The sequence below is a fragment of the Anolis sagrei genome, chromosome Y, assembly GCF_037176765.1.
Source record: "Anolis sagrei isolate rAnoSag1 chromosome Y, rAnoSag1.mat, whole genome shotgun sequence".
NCBI classification, from domain to species: Eukaryota; Metazoa; Chordata; class Lepidosauria; order Squamata; family Dactyloidae; genus Anolis; species Anolis sagrei.
In genome coordinates this window covers 11,017,004-11,039,782 of record NC_090035.1, presented here as the reverse complement: position 1 = coordinate 11,039,782, position 22,779 = coordinate 11,017,004, and the positions used below count along the sequence as shown (strand labels likewise).

The 22,779-nt window shown below is 43.2% G+C and overlaps 1 protein-coding gene across 6 annotated transcripts in view; it reads right to left on the bottom strand.

The window, feature by feature from the left end:
- The window catches only part of LOC132782131 (myosin phosphatase Rho-interacting protein), a 208,197-nt gene extending 191,560 nt beyond the window's left edge, over positions 1-16,637 (bottom strand). For 4 of the 6 annotated variants that reach the window (XM_067461785.1, XM_067461784.1, XM_067461786.1 and 1 more), the window contains exon 1: positions 15,655-16,637. In XM_067461785.1, coding sequence (XP_067317886.1) covers positions 15,655-15,774 — 120 coding nt within the window. In that variant the 5' untranslated portion in view covers positions 15,775-16,637. The remainder of the gene's footprint in view (positions 1-15,654) is intronic. The other 2 variants (XM_067461789.1, XM_067461788.1) reach the window with 1 other exon arrangement.
- Between the last annotated feature and the right edge of the window lie 6,142 nt (positions 16,638-22,779).

The following is a 22,779-nucleotide window of genomic DNA, read 5'->3' as shown; positions in this document are numbered from 1 at the left end:
GCACGAATATTCAATATGCCCAAATGTGAACACTGGTGGAGTTTGGAAACCAGACCTTGACATCTGGGAGTTGTAGTTGCTGGGATTTATAGTTCACCTACAACCAAAGAGCATTCTGAACTCCACCAACGATAGAATTGGGCCAAACTTCCCACACAGAACCCCCATGACCAACAAAAAATACTGTGTTTTCTGATGGTCTTTGGTGATCCCTCTGACCCCATGCCAGGAGTCTTGACCCCCAGGTTGAGAAATGCTGGGATAGAGTCATCCCAACCAGATGCTAGCATTTCTGAATGGATTTACTTGAATTGAAAGACTACTTCTCCTATTTCCCTTGATAGGAGATGTCGTTTTCCAGTCGGCCAGCATCTTCTTTGCTGCATCCTCTGTTGTTCTCTCCTAGTTTGTCCTAGTTTCCTAGTAAAGTTGCCAACATATGCTTATTCACTTTGCCCTTGGCAAACCGGAAGAGGGCACACCTGGCCTGGCAGGAACATACCAAAGGGATTTGAACTCCATTCTCCAGTTTTTCTTATTTGTTTCAAACCATTAGTTTGCTGGCTTTTGACCTGAGGCTCCTAAGGCCATGTTCATGAAATGCAAAAGCATAACAAGCAAAACCTATCTTTGAAAAGAGGCCTGAAACCAAACAAGGAAGAAGTTAAGAATGGCCACTTTGGAGACTGGATAATAAGGACTAGTTTATTGCAACCTGGGAGTTGAGGCCCCCGGAAGGTGGTCGCGAGGGGGCTTCAGAGGCTTCGCCAAAGACCATCAGAAAACTTATTTTGGATGGTCTTAGGAACCCCTTTGGCAGAGAAGGCTGAAGATCTCTCCACCTGTCCTTCTCTTCCTTTTTGGAAACAGATGGGAAATGTAGTTGCTGGGATTTATAGTTCACCTACAATCAAAGAGCATTCTGAACTCCACCAACAATAGAATTGAACCAAACTTGGCACACAGAACTCCCATGACCACAGGAAATACTGGAAGGGTTTGGTGGGCATTGGCCTTGAGTTTTGGAGTTGTAGTTCACCTGCACGCCTGCTCTCCCCTCCCCACTTGGAGTCCCTTGGCTGAGAGGCCGACCAATCACAGCATAGAAGGGCCCTCCTCTGATGTGATTGCCTGGCCTCTCAGCCAAGGGCTGTTTATGAGACTCCAAGTGGGATGGGGAGAGCAGGTGTGCTCCACACATGGCAGAGTGGTGAACATGCATGGGCGAGGGAGAGCATGTGAGGCTGGAGGGAAGTCCTTTCAAGATATTGGGGTTCTGTGTTGTAAGGTTGGCCTAATTCTATCGTTGGTGGGGTTCAAGGGGGTCTTTGGTTGTGGGTGAACTATAAATCCCAGCAACTACAACTCCTAAATGTCAAGGTCTGTTTCCCCCAATCTTTACCAGTGTTCACATTTGGGCATATTGAGTATCCATGCCAAGTTTGGTCCAGATCTATCATTGTTTGAGATCACAGTGTTCTCTGGATATAGGTGAACTACCACTCCTAAACTCAAGGTCAATTACCACCAAACCCCTCCAGTATTTCCTGTTGGTTACGGGAGTCCTCTGTGCCAAGTTTGGTTCAATTCCATTGTTGGTAGAGTTTAGAATGCTCTTTGATTGTAGGTGAACTATAAATCCCAGCAACTACAAATCCACCATAGTTTTTAATAGTGTGTTGTCTTATTGTTAATGCTTATGTTACTGTTTTATTGTCTATGCTTGATTTTAATTGCTTGTATTGTTGTTATTATTGCTTGTATTGTTGTATTTGGGCTCGGCCTCATGTAAACCGCACCGAGTCCCATGGGGAGATGGTAGCGGGGTATAAATAAAGTTTTATTATTATTTATTATAACTCCCAAATGTCAAGGTCTATTTTCCCCAATCTCCACCAGCGTTCACATTTGGGCATATTGAGTATTTGTACCAAGTTTGGTCCAGATCTATCATTGTTTGAGATCAGAGTGTTCTCTGGATGTAGGTGAGCTACAACTCCTAAACTCGAGGTCAATGACCACCAAACCCTTTCAGTATTTCCTGTTGGTCATGGGAGAACTGTGTGCCAAGTTTGGTTCAATTCCATTGTTGGCAGAGTTCAGAATGCTCTTTGATTGTAGGTGAACGATAAATCCCAGCAAATACAACTCCCAAATGTCAAGGTCTATTTTCCCCAATCTCCACCAGTGTTCACATTTGGGCATATTGAGTATCCATGCCAAGATTGGTCCAGATCTATCATTGTTTGAGTCTCTGGATGTAGGTGAACTACAACTCCAAAACTCAAGACCAATGCCCACCAAACCCTTCCAGTGTTTCCTGTTGGTCATGGGAGTTCTGTGTGCCAAGTTTGGTTCAATTCCATCATTGGTGGAGTTCAGAATGCTCTTTGATTGTAGGTTAACTATAAATCCCAGCAACTACAACTCCCAAGTGACAAAATAAATTCCCCTCCCAACCCTACCAGTATTCAAATTTGGGCATATTGGGTATTTGTGCCAAATTGGGTCCAGTGAATGAAAATAAATCCTGCATATCAGATATTTACATGACGATTCATAACAGTAGCAAAATTACAATTATGATGTAACAACAAAAGTAATGTTATGGTTGGAGGTCACCGCAACATGAAGAACTGTATTAATGGGTCGTGGCATTAGGAAGGTTGAGAACCACTGGTTTATTCCATCAGTGTGACTCTTGTCTCTTTTGGGGAGCAATGACTGAGGAGACACCTTTCAGTTGTGTGTTTATGGACTCTCAAAGTAAGCCAGAGACCATCAGCAAACAGCTGATCTTGTGTTTGCAGACTGGGCCAGGAAGGGAGAGAGTTTAGGGTGCCTTAAAGCAATAAAATGGGCGGCACCTGTCCAAAGAGAGGCAAGTTGGTGGAAAGTATTCAGACTTCTGACAGTTCGGTTGTACCATCCTCACATCTGAGGATCATCCTCTTTGTTCCGATTTATGGCCTGTTATTGTTCCCCCGACGCTTAACTTGCAATTAAGTCCTGCAATGTTCACCCCTGAAAGCTGTACAAGGTTCAAAAGGGCCTGTTGTTACTCCTATCCTCATGACTTTTTATCTATCCTGATGTATAGCAATGCTGTGTTCAGAAATTTAATTATTTATTTATTATTTGGGCGTATATGCTGCCACTCCCCTGAGGCTCGGAGCAGCTTACAAGAATGGCTAAAATCTAACAGAATTTAAAAGCAATTTAAAACAATTTAAAAACGGCAATATCAAACATTAAAAGCCTGTCGAAACAGGTATGTCTTACATGCCCTGCGGAAAGCTGGTAAGTCCCGCAAGGCACGGACTTCAGGTGGCAGAGTATTCCAGAGTGATGGTGCCACTGCAGTAAAGGCTCTGCGTCTGGTGGCTGTTAGACGCAAGGTCTTGACAGTGGGGACTTCCAATAGATCTTGGTCCTCAGAACGGAGGGATCTCTGGGGTTGGTAGGGGGTGAGGCGGTCCCTCAGATACATCGGCCGCAGACCATGCAAGGCCTTAAAGGTGAGTACCATCACTTTGAAAGTGATCCGGTGCTCAATTGGTAACCAGTGCAGCTGTAGTAAGATTGGTGTTATGTAGCATCTCATCGGAATTCCCACAAGAAGCCGAGCAGCTGCGTTTTGTACCAACTTGAGCTTCCGGATCACCGACAGAGGAAGGCCAATGTAGAGGGTGTTACAGTAGTCCAGTCTTGAGATGACCGTGGCCTGGATCACCGTAGCTAGGTCGTCCCTGGACAGGGAGGGGGCCAGCCGTCTAGCCTGCCGCAGGTGAAAGAAGGCGGTTCTGCTCACGGCAGAGACCTGGGCCTCCATCGTCAGCAGAGGGTCCAAAAGGACTCCCAGACTCTTTACCAATGATGACGGGCGTAGCGCCTCGCCATCCAGGGTAGGCAGCTGGATGTCCCCACTGCCCGGTCGACCCAGTCATAGGATCTTCGTCTTTGCTGGATTCACCCTCAACCTGCTGGCACGCAGCCATCCAGTAATGGCCTCAAGGTACTGATGGAAACAATCGGGTACAGAGTCTGGTCAGCCTTCCATCTTCAGCACAAGCTGAGTGTCATCGGCATACTGATAACACTCAAGCCCAAAACCTTGAACCAGCTGAGCAAGTGGTCGCATATAGATGTTAAACAACAGATGTGTCTGTGATGGCAGCAGTCTTGATGGCAACAGTCTTGGACAGCAATGCCTCCCAAAGTGACCCATTTAAGGTGGAATCAGGTGTCAAATAGGGATGTGTTATTGCCCCAACTTTATTTTCCATCTTAATCATTACAACACTTCATCGTTGATGGGAAGCTTCCCACCGAAGTGGAAATCATCTCTACGGCTCCGGCCCAGCATACCTGTCCGAACGTATCTCCTTCTATGTCCCACCTCAGAGTTTAAGATCTTTGGGGAAGGCCCTGCTCTCGACCCCGCCTCTATCACAAGTGAGGCTGGTGGGGACAAGGGACAGGGCCTTCTCTGTGGTGGTCCCTCGCCTGTGGAATTCACTCCCCAGGGAAATTAAGTCATCAACATCCCTCCTCTCCTTCAGAAGGAAGCTGAAAACATGGATATGGGACCAGGCCTTTGGGTAATCTGGCAGACTGACAAGATAATGACGACCAGAAATTGGAAAGGACTATGGTAATGCCGAATGGACTTACGGATATCAGAACTCGGTGAACGTTGGTCACTAGATTGGCTTTTAATTGTTATTGTTTTAATTGATTGTTTTAACTACTGTGGTTATTGCTGTTATGTAATTTATTTGTTGAATTGTTGGTATTGAATTGTGCCGCTGTAAGCCGCCCTGAGTCCCCCCTCAGGGGCTGAGAAGGGCGGGGTAGAAGTGCCCGAAATAAATAAATAAAATAATAAATATTCAGACTGATGGCAAGCTATTTAACCTCAGCAGACTGAAAGCCAAAACTAAGGTAACAACATGTTATAGAACTCCAATATGCTGATGATAATGTAGTCTCTGCACATTCAGAAGACAACCTACAGGCTACTCTAAACACCTTTGCAGAAGAATACAAGAAGCTTGGCCTCCACTAAACATTGAGAAAACCAAAGTGCTCATCCAGCAGGCACCAGCCGATCCCTCTGCAAGTCACTCCTGACACGGAAAAACAAACCAACCCTAAAAATATAGATTTTCCTCTTCCCAGAATGCTGTGAATAAAGGTTAACTTAAGTTATATACATTCCTTTTCAACTTTCTTCATAGAGACTGAGAGTCATTCTGGACCATGCTCTGACTTATAAGAAGCACTGCTTGAATATAACACAAAAAATGGATGCCAGAAATAATAATGTACAAAATCTGACTGGCACAACCTGGGAGTCACAACCAGACACAGTGAAGACATCTGCCCCTGTGTTTTGCTATTCTGCTGCTGAATACAGCCAGTGTGAAATACATAAGAAGCACTGCTTGAATATCAAGTAAAAAGTGGGTGTGACAAATAATTTTGTACAAAAGCTGACTGGCACAACCTGGGGATCACAACCAGACACAGTGAAGATGTCTGTCCTTGTGCTACTCTACTCCCTACTCAAGAACGGGAAACATTGAGTAGGTGGACAGGAAAAGAGGCTGAAAGATGGGCTTAAAGCCAACCTTAAAAACTGTGGCATAGACACCAAGAACTGGTAAGCCCTGGCCCTTGAACGCTCTAACCAGAAGTCAGCTGTGACCAGCAGTGTTGCGGAATTCAAAGAGGCATGAATAGAGGGCGAAAGGGAGAAATGTGCCAAGAGGAAGGCGCATCAAGCCGTCTTCCACCTGGAATCTGATGTTCTCACTGTGGGAGAGCATACGTATCAGGAATAGGGCTCCAAAGCCACCTACGAACCCACCACCAAGACACCAAACTTGGAGGACCACCATCCTCGGGCTACGAGGAATTGCCTAAGAAAGTACACAATCACACACTCTTTCAGCCTTTGAGGAAGGCAAGGGCAAACCTCCTTCAAAGCAATTGTGCTTCCATGCTTTTGGAGCCCACTTGGAAGGGAAAGAATGGCAAATAGAGCGACGGTTTACTCTCTCTGTAGACCTGGAGTAGGCAAGTGTAGTTTGCTGGGCCTACACTCCCCAGCACAGATGATGATGATGGTAGTCCAGAAGCTCCTGCCCACCTTGTGCTATAGAAAGAGGCCCTATTTATAGCGTCTCCCGATGATCCCCCTTCCCACAACAGCGCCCACGTGCCACATCTTGCAGCTCGTGCATCTCAGAGCAGCTCATGGCGGTGAGATAAATCCACCCAGCCTACCCTGAGGCTGCTTTACGCCCCTCATTTACTCCCTAGGAGACCTCCTTTCAAGACCTTACTTCCTAAGAAGGGCTTGAAATACTACTTCAAGCTTACTTGTCCGAACGTATCTCCCTCTACGCCCCACCTTCCGGGGCAACCTGCTCTTGATCCTGCCCCCATTGCAAACGCGCTTGGTGGGGATGAGAGACAGGGCCTTCTCGGTGGTGGCCCCCTGCTTCTGGACCTTCAAGCTTACTTGTCTGAACGTATCTCCCTCTACGCCTCACCTTGGAGCTTAAGATCTTCCGGGTAAGACCTGCTCTCGATCCCGCCACAGTTGCAAACGCGCTTGGTGGGGACGAGACAGGGCCTTCTCAGTGGTGGCCCCCTGCTTCTGGACCTTCAAGCTTACTTGTCCGAATGTATCTCCTTCTACGCCCCACCTCGGAACTTAAGATCTTCCAGGTAGGACCTGCTCTCGATCCTGCCACCGTTGCAAACGCGCTTGGTGGGGACGAGAGACAGGGCCTTCTCGGTGGTGGCTCCCTGCCTCTGGACCTTCAAGCTTACTTGTCTGAACGTATCTCCCTCTACGCCCCACCTCGGAGCTTAAGATCTTCCGGGTAGGACCTGCTCTCGATCCCGCCACCGTTGCAAACGCGCTTGGTGGGGACGAGAGACAGGGCCTTCTCGGTGGTGGCTCCCTGCCTCTGGACCTTCAAGCTTACTTGTCTGAACGTATCTCCCTCTACGCCCCACCTCGGAGCTTAAGATCTTCTGGGTAGGACCTGCTCTCGATCCCGCCACCATTGCAAACGCGCTTGGTGGGGACGAGAGACAGGGCCTTCTCGGTGGTGCCCCCCTGCCTCTGGTACTACAAGCTTACTTGTCCGAACGTATCTCCCTCTACGCCCCACCTTGGAGCTTAAGATCTTCTGGGTAGGACCTGCTCTTGATCCCGCCACCGTTGTAAACGCGCTTGGTGGGGACGAAAGACAGGGCCTTCTCGGTGGTGGCCCCCTGCCTCTGGAATTTCAAGCTTACTTGTCTGAACGTATCTCCCTCTACGCCCCACCTCGGACCTTAAGATCTTCCGGGTAGGACCTGCTCTCGATCCCGCCACTGTTGTAAACGCGCTTGGTGGGGACGAAAGACAGGGCTTCTTGGTGGTGGCCCCCTGCCTCTAGAACTTCAACCTTACTTGTCTGAACATATCTCCCTCTACGGCCCACCTCGGAGCTTAAGATCTTCAGGGGGAGACCTGCTCTTGATCCCGCCACCCTCGCAAACGCGCATGGTGGGGACGAGAGATAGGGCCTTCTCGGTAATGGCCCCCACTTGTGGAACTTGCTCCCAGCAAAATTAGGTCAACTGCTTCCCTCCTTTCCTTCGGGAAAAAATTGAAAACGAGGTTGTGGGACCAGGCATTCAGGTACCAGGCTGACAATAAAAATGATGACAATGCTATGGAAAATGGGCTATGGACAGGCTTCGGTCTAAGTCGTTGGTCGCAGCACTCGGATTTAGATATGGCCAACCAATTTAGCACTATTTTAAATGGGTTTTAATTAATTTAATGGTTTACTTATTATGTAACTGTTGTTTTATTTGTTGCATTTGCGGGGATTGAATGTTGCCGGCTATAAGCTGCCCTGAGTCCGCCTCTGGGGGTTGAGAAGGACGGGGTACAAATATTTGAAATCAATCAATCAATAAAGTGTTATGTCCTGTTTAACAACTTACTTTTAAAGTAGTTGTTATCCTCCAGAAACTTTGTTTTTGTGGCTGCCACAAACTCTGTTTGAATTGGTTGAGACTCTAGGACAGTGTTTCTCAACCTTCCTAATGCCGAGACCCCTTAATACAGTTCCTCATGTCGCGGTGACCCCCAACCATAACATTGTTTTCGTTGCTACTTCATAACTGTCATTTTGCTACTGTTATCAATCATCATGTAAATATCTGATATTCCTGATGTATTTTCATTCACTGGACCAAATTTGGCACAAATACCCAATACGCCCAAATTTGAATACTGCTGGGGTTGGGGGAGGGGATTGATTTTGTCATTTGGGAGTTGTAGTTGCTGAGATTTATAGTTCACCTACAATCAAAGAGCATTCTGAATTCCACCAAGGATGGAATTAAACCAAACTTGGCACACAGAAGTCTCACGACCAACGGAAAATACTGAGTTTGGTGGGCACTGACCTTGAGTTTTGAAGTTGTAGTTCACCTACATTCAGAGAGCACTGCAGACTCAAACAATAATGGATCTGGAGCAAACTTGGCATGGATACCCAATATGCCCATATGTGAACATTGGTGGAGATTGGGGAAAATAGACATTGACATTTGGGAATTGTAGTTGCTGGGATTTATAGTTCACCTACAATCAAAGAGCATTCTGAATTCCACCAGCGATAGAACTGAACCAAACTTGGCACACAAAACTCTCACGACCAACAGCAAATACTGGAAGGGTTTGGTAGTCATTGGATGTTACTTGGAAACCGTTCCGAGTCCCCTCAGGGAGATACAGCAGTATATAAATAAAGTGTTACTATTACTATTACTATTATTATTGAGTTTTGGAATTGTAGTTCACCTACATCCAGAGAGCACTATGCACTCAAACCATGATAGATCTGGATCAAACTTGGCACGGATATTCAATATGCCCAAATGTTAACACTGGTAGAGTTTGGGGAAAGTAGACCTTGACATTTGGGAGTTGTAGTTGCTGGGATTTATAGTTTACCTACAATCAAAGAGCATTCTGAATTCCACCAGCGATGGAATTGAACCAAACTTGGCACACAAAACTCTCACGACCAATAGCAAATACTGGAAGGGTTTGGTGGGCATTGGATGTTACTTGGAAACCGCTCTGAGTCCCCTCGGGGAGATACAGCGATATATAATTAAAGTATTATTATTATTATTATTATTATTATTATTATTGAGTTTTGGAGTTGTAGTTCACCTACATCCAGAGAGCACTATGCACTCAAACCATGATAGATCTGGACCAAACTTGGCACAGATAACTCAATATGCCCAAATGTGAACACTGGTGGAGTTTGGGGAAAGTAGACCTTGACATTTGGGAGTTGTAGTTGCTGGGATTTATAGTTCAGTTACAATCAAAGAGCATTCTGAACTCCACCAATGATGGAATTGACCCAAACTTAGCACACAAAACTCTCACAACCAATAGCAAATACTGGAAGGGTTTGGTGGGCATTGGATGTTACTTGGAAACCATTCCGAGTCCCCTCGGGGAGATATAGCAGTATATAAATAAAGTATTATTATTATTATTATTATTATTATTATTATTATTGAGATTTGGAGTTGTAGTTCACCTACATATCCAGAGAGCACTGTGGACTCAAACAATGATGGATCTGGACCAAACTTGGCACAGATACTCAATATGCCCAAATGTGAACACTGGTGGAGTTTAGGAAAAGTAGATCTTGACATTTGGGAGTGGTAGTTGCTGGGATTTATAGTTCACCTCCAATCAAAGAGCATTCTGAACTCCACCAATGATGAAATTGACCCAAACTTGGCACACAAAATTCTCACGACCAATAGCAAATACTGGAAGGGTTTGGTGGGCATTGGATGTTACTTGGAAACTGCTCTGAGTCCTCTTGGGGAGATACAGCGATATATACATAAATTATTATTATTATTATTATTATTATTATTGAGTTTGGGAGTTGTAGTTCACCTACATATCCAGAGAGCACTGTGGATTCAAACAATGATGTATCTGGACCAAACTTGGCACGGATACTCAATATGTCCAAATGTGAACATTGGTGGAGTTTGGGGAAAGTAGACCTTGACATTTGGGAGTTGTAGTTGCTGGGATTTATAGTTCACCTACAATCAAAGAGAATTCTGGACCCCACCAATGATAGAATTGGGCCAAACTTCCCGCACAGAACCCCCATGAGCAACAGAAAATACTATGTTTTCTGATGGTCTTTGATGACCCCTCTGACACCCCCTCGCGATCCCCAGGTTGAGAAGGGCTGCTCTGGAGAAAGAGACATCACTAGACTCCAGGCAGCAGCCTTTTCTTTCCTAGTCTTTCCATGTTATTTCTGATTCCCATGCATTTTTCCGTATTGGCTTGCAGACTGCATTCTCTTCTTTCTTTCTCTCTCTCTCTGTGTCCATCCCCCTTTCTCTGCCCTCTACCCCTCCCTTCCTTTTCCCTTCGGCCTCCTGGCTCTGCAATATGACTGATCTCATTTCCATAATAGGATTGTAACCATGGCTGTCAGAAGTAGTGCAAAAGGAGGGGGGAAGGAGAAGTGGGGGGGGGGGGGGGGAGAGAGAATCCAAGTGTAAATCATTTGTGGAAGAGTCACTGGGTTGCTCTGAGTTTTCCGTGCTTATTGGGCCATGTTCCAGAAGAGAATGCTTCCTGAACATGGCCATACAGCCCGGAAAACTCACAGCAACCCAGTAAATCATTTGCTTAGGGAGGCCTTCCATGCCCCCTCCTTGCCTAAGAAAGACTGCCCAGTGGACGCAAAAGAAGGGCCAACCTGATTCACTTTGGAGCTTCTCTTGGATGGTTCAAATCCTTCTTGCAAGGATACTTGCATTTTCCCAGGTCTGGATTATGACACACACACATATAAATACATATATATCTCACATTAAGTATCTACTGCTATCTACTGTGTGTAGATGCACCAGAGGGACCCCTAGAAAAAAAAAGTTTTGACCTATGTCACACACATATACTGTATATGTTTGTGTGTATACATATACTCTGTGTGTATACATATACTATGCCAAGTACATATATATACTATGCCAAGCACATATATATATACACACACACATTTATATATATATGTAATGTATATATACTCTCTCTATAGATATACACATATACCATGTATCATACAAACACACAATATATAAAAATGTTTATGTACGTATGTATATGACTGTTTGTGTATGAATATATACATATTAAACACATGCTGTGTGTGTATATATATATATAAACACATACAGTGTATGTATCTGTATACACATACATGTATATATACTCTCTGTGTATGTTTACATATACCTGTTTATATACCCACATTTACATATATGCAGTGTATATATACTGTATATATGCATATGTTTATATATACACATATAGTATACACATACATCTATATATATACTATCTGTGTGTATACATATACTATGCCTGCTACATATATATATACACACACACATTTACATATAGATAGTGTATATATGTATGCCTGCTACATATATATATACACACACACATTTACATATAGATAGTGTATATATGTATGTGTGTATATATATATATATATACACACATACAGTATATGTGTATGTATATATATACACGCATACATCTATATATACTTTCTGTGTGTATACATATACTATGCCAGCTACACACACACACACATATATATACACACACCCACATTTATATATGTAGTGTATATATACTCTATATATGTATGTGTCTGTGTATATATATATTCACACACAGAGAGAGATATAGTATATGTGTATGTCTATATACACATACATCTATATATACTCTCTGTGTGTACACATATGCTATACCTGCTATATATATGTGTGTGTGTATATATACTGTTTATATGTACATATATATAATTATTTATATCCCGCTTTTGCTCTCCACACACAATTTTGATAGATTTTCAACTATTTAAATGTTTCTAACTCTTTTTTAATTATTATTATTATTATTATTTGTCGTGTCAGGAGTGACTTGAGAAACTGCAAGTCGCTTCTGGTGTGATTATAATTATCATGTTTATTTATACCCTGCTTTTTCTCTCCACAAGGAGACTTTTTAGTACTCCTAGGTTTAAATTCTATTTATGTGTATTTGTCTTCAGTTTGTGTGTATGTGTAACCTGCCCCCTCTCCCCAAGAGGACTCAGGGAAGATATCTGTCTATCTCTCTGTGTATGTATGTATATGTGTGTGTGTGTACACACACACACACATATATATAGTTTTATTTTCTAACATTTCTATCTGCTCTGGGTATAAGCAGGGTATAAATGTGTGTGTGTATACACGCACGTACACACAAACACACATATTCACATCTATACACACACAAATATACATAATAATACATACCTATGTCAAAACTCTTGGGACACCTCTGCAAAGGTTATCTAAAACTACAACTCCCACTTTCTCTTGGGGCACTGCTCTACTGTAGAATTAGTGCAGTTTCAGACTACTTGGAGATGCCAAGTCTCAATCTGAAGGAACCCTTGAGGGTTGTAGTTTGGTGGAGAAGGCCAAAGGTCACCTAAAACCACAACTCCTATCTTCCCATGTGGAGTCAAACCACATCCATCCTGCAGTGTAGACAGGGACCATAGTTTCACAAGGTCTTGGAATACTACCAGCTGGCACACTGCAGCTTCCATAGCAGCCTGATCTACGCTGTTTTACATAGCAGTAAAACAGTGTAGATCAGGCATGGGCCAACTTGGGCCCTCTAGGTGTTTTGGACTTCAACTCCCACCATTCCTAACAGCCTCGGGCCCTTCCCTTTTCCGGAAAGTCCAAAACATCTGGAGGGTCAAAGTTGGCCCATGCCTGCTGTAGATGCATCCCCAATCTAAGCATTAGACCCAGGTGAGTGGATTAGATTGCTACAACAGCTGCAGCAGCAACAACAAGAGTAATAGTGATAGCAATAATAATATCACAACTGCAACCATAATGACAATTCACCTTCCAAGTCAATCTCTGCAACTCTACAACAGCAGCAGCAGCAAAAGTAATAATCTCACAACTGCAATCATAATGACCATTCACCTTCCAAAACAATCTCTGCAACTCAACAACAATAGTAATAATATCATCAGAACTGCAACTATAATGACCATTCTTCTTCCAAGACAATCTCTCCAACTCTTCAATTAGATTACAACAACAACAGCAATAGTAATAATAACAATATCACAACTGCAACCATAATGACCATTCACCTTCCAAGTCAATCTCTGCAACTCTACAAGAGGAGCAATTGCAATATCAGAACTGCAACTATAATGACCATTCATCTTCCAAGACAACCTCTGCAACTCTACAACAACAGCAGCAGCAACAAAGGTAATATCACAACTGCAACTATAAAGACCATTCACCTTCCAAGACAATCTCTGCAACTCCACAACAACATCATCAATATCATCAGAACTGCAACCATAATGACCATCACCTTCCAAGACAACCTCTGCAACTCTACAACAACAACAACATTAACATCATCAGAACTGCAACCATAATGACCATTAACCTTCCAAGACAATCTCTGCAACTATACAACAGGAGCAATAGTAATAATAATAATATCAAAACTGCAACCATAATGACCATTCACCTTCCAAGGCCACCTCCGCAACCCCTCATTAGATTTCTACAACAACAACAACAACAATAGTTATGGTAATATCACAACTGCAATCAAAATGACCATTCAACTTCTTCAAGTCTACTACAACAACAGTAGCAGTAATAGTAATAATAATGATAATATCACAACTGCAACCATAATGACCATTCACCTTCCAAGACAACTTCTGCAACTCTACAACAATAGCAGCAATAGTAATAATAATATTAATAATAATATCACAACTGCAACAACAACACCAGCAATGGTAATAGCAATAATAATGCTGGTATGGTAACTGCAGCCATAATGACCATTCACCTTCCAAGACAACTTCTGCAACTCTATAACAATAGCAGCAATAGTAATAATAATATTAATAATAATATCACAACTGCAACAACAACACCAGCAATGGTAATAGTAATAATAATGATGGTAGGGTAACTGCAGCCATAATGACCATTCACCTTCCAAGACAACTTCTGCAACTCTACAACAATACCAGGAATAGTAATAGTAATAATAATAATAATAATAATAATAATAATATCACAACTGCAACTATAATGACCATTCACCTTCCAAGACAACCTCTGCAACTCTTCAATTAGATTACAACAATAATAGGAACAATAATAATAATAATAATATCACAACTGCAACTATAATGATCATTCACCTTCCAATACAACCTATGCAACTCTACAACAACAATAGTAGCAAGAGTAATATTATTACTAATAATAACAATATCATAACTGCAACTATAATTACCATTCACCTTCCAAGGCAACCTTTGCAACTCTACAACAATAGCAACAACAACAACAACAACAACAACAATATCACAACTGCAACTATAATGACCATTCACCTCCCAAGACAACTTCTGCAACTCTACAATAGCAGCAATAATAATATTAATAATAATATCACAACTGCAACCATAATGATCATTCACCTTCCAAGACAACCTCTGCAACTCTACAAGAGGAGCAATAGTAATAATAATAATAATAATATCACAACTGTAACTATAATGATCATTCACCTCCCAAGACAACCTCTGCAACTCTACAATAGCAGCAATAGTAATAATAATAATAATATCACAAATGCAACTATAATGACCATTCACCTTCCAAGAGACAACCTCTGCAACTCTACAGCAACAACAGTAGCAATAGTAACATTAATAATAATAATAATAATAATATCATAACTGCAACTATAATGACCATTCACCTTCCAAAACAACCTATACAACTCTACAACAACAGTAGCAATAGTAACATTATTATTAATAATAATATCATAATTGCAACTATAATGACCATTCACCTTCAAAGACAACTTTTGCAACTCTACAACAATAGCAGCAATAATAATAATAATAATAATAATATCACAACTACAACCATAATGACCATTCACCTTCCAAGAGACAACCTCTGCAACTCTACAGCAACAACAGTAGCAATAGTAATATTATTATTATTAATAATAGTATCATAATTATAATAATAATAATATCACAACAGCAACTATAATGATCATTCACCTTCCAAGGCAACCTATGCACCACTACAACAATAGCAGCAATAATAATAATAATAATAATAATAATAATATCACAACTGCAACTATAATGACCATCACCTTCCAAGAGACAACCTCTGTAACTCTACAGCAACAACAGTAGCAATAGTAACAGTAGCAATAGTGTAACAACCTCTGCAACTCTACAGCAACAACAGTAGCAATAGTATTATTATTATTATTATTATTAATAGTATCATAATTGCAGCTATAATGACCATTCATCTTCCAAGAGAACCTCTGCCCCTCTTCTTTAAATAGGGCAGGCTGTAAATAGATCACCTCTCTCTCTTGACTTAGGAAGTAACTTTTACCTGGTTGAGGTCTTCGTCGTTGAGCAAATGCGACTCCCGGGGCTTGAAGCAATTCTGGCACTTGCTTTTGTTGAAAATGTTGGCCTGGAATTTCCTGCAAGGGTTCTCTTTGGCAGACATGGCTGGGCTGTCAAAAGCGGGATCGAACCGGTGCAAAAGATGGATCCCAAATGGAGTCACACTCACTCAGAGAATGAATGATGTCTCCGCCTTGTTTGTCCTTTTGTTTGTGTTCCTTAAGGAGCAGAAAAAGGGGGGGAAAAGCTCCCAAATGCAAAAACAAATCCTTTTGCCAAAACAAGACCGAATGGAGGAATCATATATTGAGGTGTCCTAATGCAAAGGCAAATCCGTAGTAGATCCCAATGCGGTTTTGGATTTTGCAAACCAATTTAGGCCAAATATATATATATTTAGGTGCCTTAATGCAAAAAAATAAATCCTTAATATCCCAATGGGGTGTCGACAGGAGGTCCTAAAGGCCCTTTTCTCCCAGGTCCAAAGGGGCCAGGCCCGTCCACACCGGCCATCTCGCTTTAATCCCGCGATAAATCAGGCTCCAAGCCTCTCCGCCTCCAAATCCTTGAAGAAAGTCGCTTCCTTTCGGGTTCCAACCTTTGCAAAAGGACGGGAAAGGGAAGCAAATAATCCAAATTGAGAACCAAGCTTTTCCTTCTGCTGCTTCTCCTCCTCCTCCTTCTTAGGCCTGAGCTTGCATTTAAACAGAGAGAAAGGGAAACGCCTTGATTTCCAGGCCCCCCCTCCCTTTTTTCCCCCTTCCTGCTCTCCCCCCTCCCTTTTCCTTTAATTTAATTGCATGCACACAAAAAACCAAAACAAAACAGCATTAAATGGTCCTGCATGCAAAAAAAAAAGAAGCTGCGCCTTCTTTTGCAAGGTTTTGCAAATGCAAAAAAAAAAGGGGGGAGAGAGAAAACGAGAGCGCGCGCAGGGTGGGAGGGTGGAGGGGGGGCGTGGAAGGAGGAGGGGGCCCTCACGCGCTTTCCCAGGGTTTAGCAAGCCCCGCCCACTCCTGCCTCGTGATTGACAGCTCGGAGAACCAATAGAGAAAAGGCTTAGCTTGCTAAACAAAAGAATAAGCTGCCCAATCAAACAACCAGGAAAAAAAGAGGATGTGTATTATAAAGGGGGGAGGAGGGGGCGTTTCTTTTTGCACGTCATCTGCAAATAGGTGCAAAACACACAGGGATTGGAGGAGATCTGTTTTGTGTGTGGTTAGGAGGAATTTCTTTTTTTTTTTTTTTTGCAATTGTTCAGGTTTGGTAGAGATTCAGAGGCATTGCAGCTTCCTAGGCTAAGGACATTGCGATCACTATGTTGTTACTATTTTGCATTTTTGCAAAAATATGTTTTTCAGGCATTTATTTATTGGCACAAAAAAATTAAATTAATCCAAGAAGCACCCCCGACAGATGGCCATCCAGCTTCAGTTTAAAAACTTCCAAAGAAGGAGCCTCCACTACACTCCGCAGCAGAGAGTTCCACTGCTGAACAGCTCTCACAGTCAGGAGAGATTCAGAGGCATTGCAGTCTCCTAGGCTAGGGATATTGCTATCACTATGTTGTTACTATTTTGCATATTTTTGCATTTTAGCTTTACCATTTTTTTATGTTTTTCAGGCATTTATTTATTTATTGGCACAAAAAATAAATTGAATAATAGAATCCTAGAGTTGGAAGAGACCTCATGGGCCATCCAGTCCCACCCCTATTCTGCCAAGAAGCAGGAAAATTGCATTCAAAGCACCCCCATAGATGGCCATCCAGCTTCTGTTTAAAAACCTCCAAAGAAGGCGCCTCCACCGCACCCCACAGCAGAGAATTCCACTGCTGAACAGCTCTTACAGTCAGGAAGTTCTTCCTCATGTTAAGGTGGAATCTCCTTTCTTTCCTGTAGTTTGAAGCCATTGTCCCATCGCATCCTAGTCTCCAGGGCAGCAGAAAACAAGCTTGCTCCCTCCTCCCTCACATATTTATACATGGTTATCATGTCTCCTCTCAGCCTTCTCTTCTTCAGGCTAAACATGCCCAGCTTTTTAAGCCGCTCCTCATGGGGTTTGTTCTCCAGACCCTTGATCATTTTAGTTTATTAAATTGAAGGGCTTTGCTTTTGTAACAGATTTTGCACATTTAGATTAGCCAGATATTCCTGTAATTACTCTTTACCTCTTCTGTGCTGCATTTCCCATACATTTTTGTATCTTTGCACTATTATTGTTTGAAACACAAGATTGGTACACAGCAAACAAGATCTCCATGCTGACTGTTGTATTGGATCACACGTCAGGACTGTGTGATGTATCGGCGAATAATGCATTTTGCTCTATTATTGCTATTATTTGAAACACAAGATGAGTCCACAGCAGACACTCTGCTGGCTGTTGCACCAGATCACATGTCGGACACTTCCCAAGTGTCTAGGACTGTGTGATGTATCAGCAAATAATGTGTGCAGATCCCAGTAAGGTGGCCTTTTGCAGCTGGCAGATGGTAATTTTGTCAGTGCCTATTGTGTTTAAGTGCAGGCCAAGGTCTTTAGGCACTGCACCCAGTGTGCCGATCACCACTGGGACCACCTTGTACCAGAGTCTTTGCAGTTCAATCTTTAAATCCCCACATCGTGTCAGCTTTTCCAGTTGTTTCTCTTCAGTCTTGCTGTCAGCTGGGATTACAACATTGACAATCCATACTTTGCTTATTATTACTATTATTAGATACACAAGATGAGCACACAGCAAACAAGATCATTCTGCTGGCTTTTGTATTTGATCACATTCCTGATGCTTCCCAAGTCTCTAGGACTGTATAATGTATCGGCAAATAATGCGTGCAGATCCAAGCACGGTGGATTTTTGCAGAATTTTGTCAGCGTTGTTTGTTTTTAGGTGCAGGCCAAGGTCTTTAGCCACTGCACTCAGTGTGCCAATCACCACTGAAGGGTGGTGCTCATCTCCATTTCTAAGCCAAAGAGCCAGCATTGAGATGCCTCCAAGGTCATGTGGCCAGCATGACTGCATGGAGCACCGTTATCTTCTCACCAAAGCGGAACCTATTGATCTACTCATATTGGCATGTTTTTGAATTGCTAGCTTGGTAGAAGCTGGTGCTAAAAGAGGGAGCTCACCCCGTCCCCCAATTCAAACTGCTGACCTTTCACTCACCAAGTTCAGCAGCTCAGCAGTTTAATCTGCTGTGCCACCAGGGTCTCAATAACATACTACTAGCTTAGAAATCCCCCAACATTGTTAGAACATATTAAGCAATAAGATGGACTAGCTTTACATTTTATCAATATGTATGATGTTAATGGCATAGTGGATTACACCGCTGATCTGTCGAGCTTGTTGACCAAAAGGTCACAGATTCGAATCCGGGGAGCGGCGTGAGCTTCCACTGTCAGCCCCAGTTTCTGCCAACCTAGCAGTCCAAAAATCTGCAAATGTGAGTAGACCAATAGGTAGGGAAGGTAACTGCATGCCATGCAGTCATGCCGGCCACATGACCTTGGAGGTGTCTATGGACAATGCCGGCTCTTCGGCTTAGAAATGGAGATGAACACCACACCCCAGAGTCGGACACGACTGGACTTACTGTCAGGGGGGAACCTTTACCTTTACCTATGATGTTAATGTCTTCTAATCTATGTATTTTAGTCTATATATTATCATGGCCTTGAGTTTCACCTATGTTTTTTGGCGATGGTGCACCCTGCTTTGAGTTGTGAGGAGGGGCAGGCCCCCAACGTCATTATTACCGTAATTCTTTAATTGTAAGATGCACCCTAATTTCAGTTCCACGACCACCAACAAAAATACACAAGACACACCTGCAATTCTAAGATGCACCCCATTTTTAGGGATGCTTATATAGGGGAGAACGTGTCTCTTGGAAATGAAGAAACATGTAATTGTTATTGTTGTATTTTCTGTTCAATGGAAACTTGCAATCTGGTCCCGACAATGGTCTGGATGGGCTAAAACCTGGAGAAAATGCTGCCAAGACATGCATATGGCAACCCTAAGCAAGGTCTGTGGTCTTCCAAGATTGCCACGGGGTTATAGCAGCCTCCTGAACCCATCTCTCCACTAAACATACTGTTTTCTTGGATCTGGCCTCCACTCTTTGTGGCTCCATCCTGGGTCCTCCAGTATCTCCCAGATGCATCTTATTAAAGGTTGCTCTGCCCTCCCTGTTTGATGTAAGGCCCGGCTCTGCTTTGGCCGGCTGGTCAGCCAAGCCGTCTCTGCACTGTCATGATGCTGATAAATAAATAGGAATAGAATTGCAGTTTGTTTACAGCTGAGAAGGAGCTCTGTTGCATCAAAGGTGGCTTTGATCACCTCCACACGATGCTGGAGAAAAAAAAGACAAATAAACCCTCCAAAGGGCAAAGAAGGATTCCTCCTTCCCTCCGGTTCCTGAGTCTGGAGTCAATATGAGACCAGGGACAAAAGCAAGAGAAGGAGCCAAGTAGGAGAGGCACCACATCTAGGCCATATTGGGTCTTGGTTCGATGCTAGATATTCCTGACAATAATTTAGTCAAATCCTTAAAGCTCTTCAGCTGCTAAAATTAGACTTTCCATCAGAGAAGCAGCACTTTCCATCAGAGAGCCAACAATGTAATGGCAGAGAAAATGAAATGCAAAGAGACAGAATGGGGGACGATGCCTAGCTCGAGAGCAGGACATGTGGAAAAAATCTTGGAGTCCTCATGGACAATAAGTTGAACCAATAAGGTGATGCTGCAGCTAAAATAGCCAGTGGGATTTTGGCCTGCATCAATAGGAGTCTAGTGTCTAGATCTAGGAAAGTCATGCTAGCCATGCTCTATTCTGCCTTGGTCAGACCACACCTGGAATAGGTAAAAGTTTCCCCCTGACATTAAGTCCAGTAGTGTCCAACTCTGGGGTATGGTGCTCATCTCCATTTCTAAACCGAAGAGCCGGCTTTGCCCGTAGACACCTCCAAGGTCATGTGGCCAGCACGACTGCATGAAGCGCTGTTATATACACCTGGAATACTGTGACCAATTCTTGGCACCACAATTGAAGGGAGATGTTGACAAGATGGAATGTTCCAGAGGAGGGCGACTCAAATGACCAAGAGTATGGAGAACAAGCCCTATGAGGAGCAGCTTAAAGAGCTGGGCATGTTTAGCCTGAAGAAGAGAAGGCTGAGAGGAGACATGATGGTCATGTATAAATATGTGAGAGGAAGTCAAAGGGAAGAGGGAGCAAGCTTGTTTTCTGCTGCCCTGGAGACTAGGACGCAGCGGAACAATGGCTTCAAACTACAAGAAAGAAGATTCCATCTGAACATTAGGAAGAACTTCCTGACTGTGAGAGCTGTTCAGCAGTGGAACTCTCTGCCCCGGAGTGTGGTGGAGGCTCCTTCTTTGGAGGCTTTTAAACAGAGGCTGGATGGCCATCTGTCGGGGGTGCTTTGAATGCAATTTTCCTGGTTCTTGGCAGAATGGGGTTGGACTGGATGAAAAGGAGATTCCATCTGAACATGAGGAAGAACTTCCTGATTGTGAGAGCTGTTCAGCAGTGGAACTCTGCCTGACTGGACGGCCCACAAGGTCTCTTCCAACTCTATGATTCTATGGTTCTATACCTTGTTGAGGGTGTTTGGTGAAGACGAGCATTTGAGCACAACCAGGAGCATTCTGGATTCCCCAAACATTGGCAGGGGGGAATAAATTGGAGACAGTAGAAAGGCAATAAACAATTGTATACTGGTGGATAACTGGACTCTGAACTCCCAGCATTCCTCACTATTGGTTGTGTTGGGGCTCTTGGCATCTTGTTCTTTGTGTACATAGAAGGTACAGTTCTCCAACCATGAAGAAGAGAACATGCCTTAAAACCAGGTATATCTGACAGTCCTCTAAGGGACATCTTGTATAATAAAGGACACCAAGACAAACAGGGTTCAAAATCCTATCCCAGGTACATGACCTTGGATGAGTCTTATTTTCTCAGCCTATAAAGAAAGTGATGAAAAACTTCCTTCGGAAAAAATCTGGCCAAGTAATAGGTCCTTTGTCGGGTTCCCATAACTTGCCATTGTCCTGAAGGCATAGAATGGGGAGTTTTGATTACAGCTCCTGTTAAAGATGGGGAAGTTGCAAATCATCGAGAGATGTATCAGTAGGCTTCCTGGTCTATCTCTGGACATAGCCTCACTCCAGTTCGGTTCAGTTCAGATGAGTCATGGCCAACCCAAACGGGTGATTCACCCAAAGCAGCTGCATCCAGCAAATGAGCCAAAGTTGCATGTTTAGAAGCCAAGAGTCCATTTGGTTTACCTCCCCCGACACACCAGGCTGTCATCACCCCCGAAATAGGAATGCTCCTCATGAAATCTATATTGGGGTTAATACTTTTGAGGAAACCAATGCAAAAAAGCACAAAGGTTGCATGGCCAGGGTAACAGTTGGCATCTTTCTGTATCCCATCACACTTTGATCCCACTCCACGACTATGTGATAGTTCTTAAATGTGTAGGTATGCATCTTCAAGTTTCTATGGATTTCACTGGGCTTTAGGCTGGGAATCCCCAGAGGTGGCTTTGCCAGTTCCTTCCTCTGCTGAGCTGTTGAAATTGCTGACTGAAAGGTCAGTGGTTCAAATCCGGGGAGTGGGCTGAGCTCCTGTTGCCAGTCCCAGCTTCTACCAACCTAGCAGTTCAAAAACATGCAAATGTGAGTAGATCAATAGGTACAGCTTCTGCGGAAAGGTAAGGGCGCTCCATGCAGTCATGCCGACCACATGAACTTGGAGGTGTTTATGGACAATGCCGGCACTTTGGCTTAGAAATGGAGATGAGCACCAACCCCCAGAGTCAGACTCAACTAGACTTAACATCAAGGGGAAACTTTTACCTTTACTTTACCTTCCTCTGAAATAGAGCCTATACCACCTGGGATTCCTTGGAAGTTTGAGGTGGTGACATATGTTAATTTTGTCTTACTCTCATCTTCACCTAAAAATATGTTTGGGAGAAACTAGAAACCCCTGCATTACATGTTTTGAGTGTGACCAAAAATAGTCTAGACTGCATTGTTATATCATTTTAGTCCCACTTTAAGTGTTGTGGG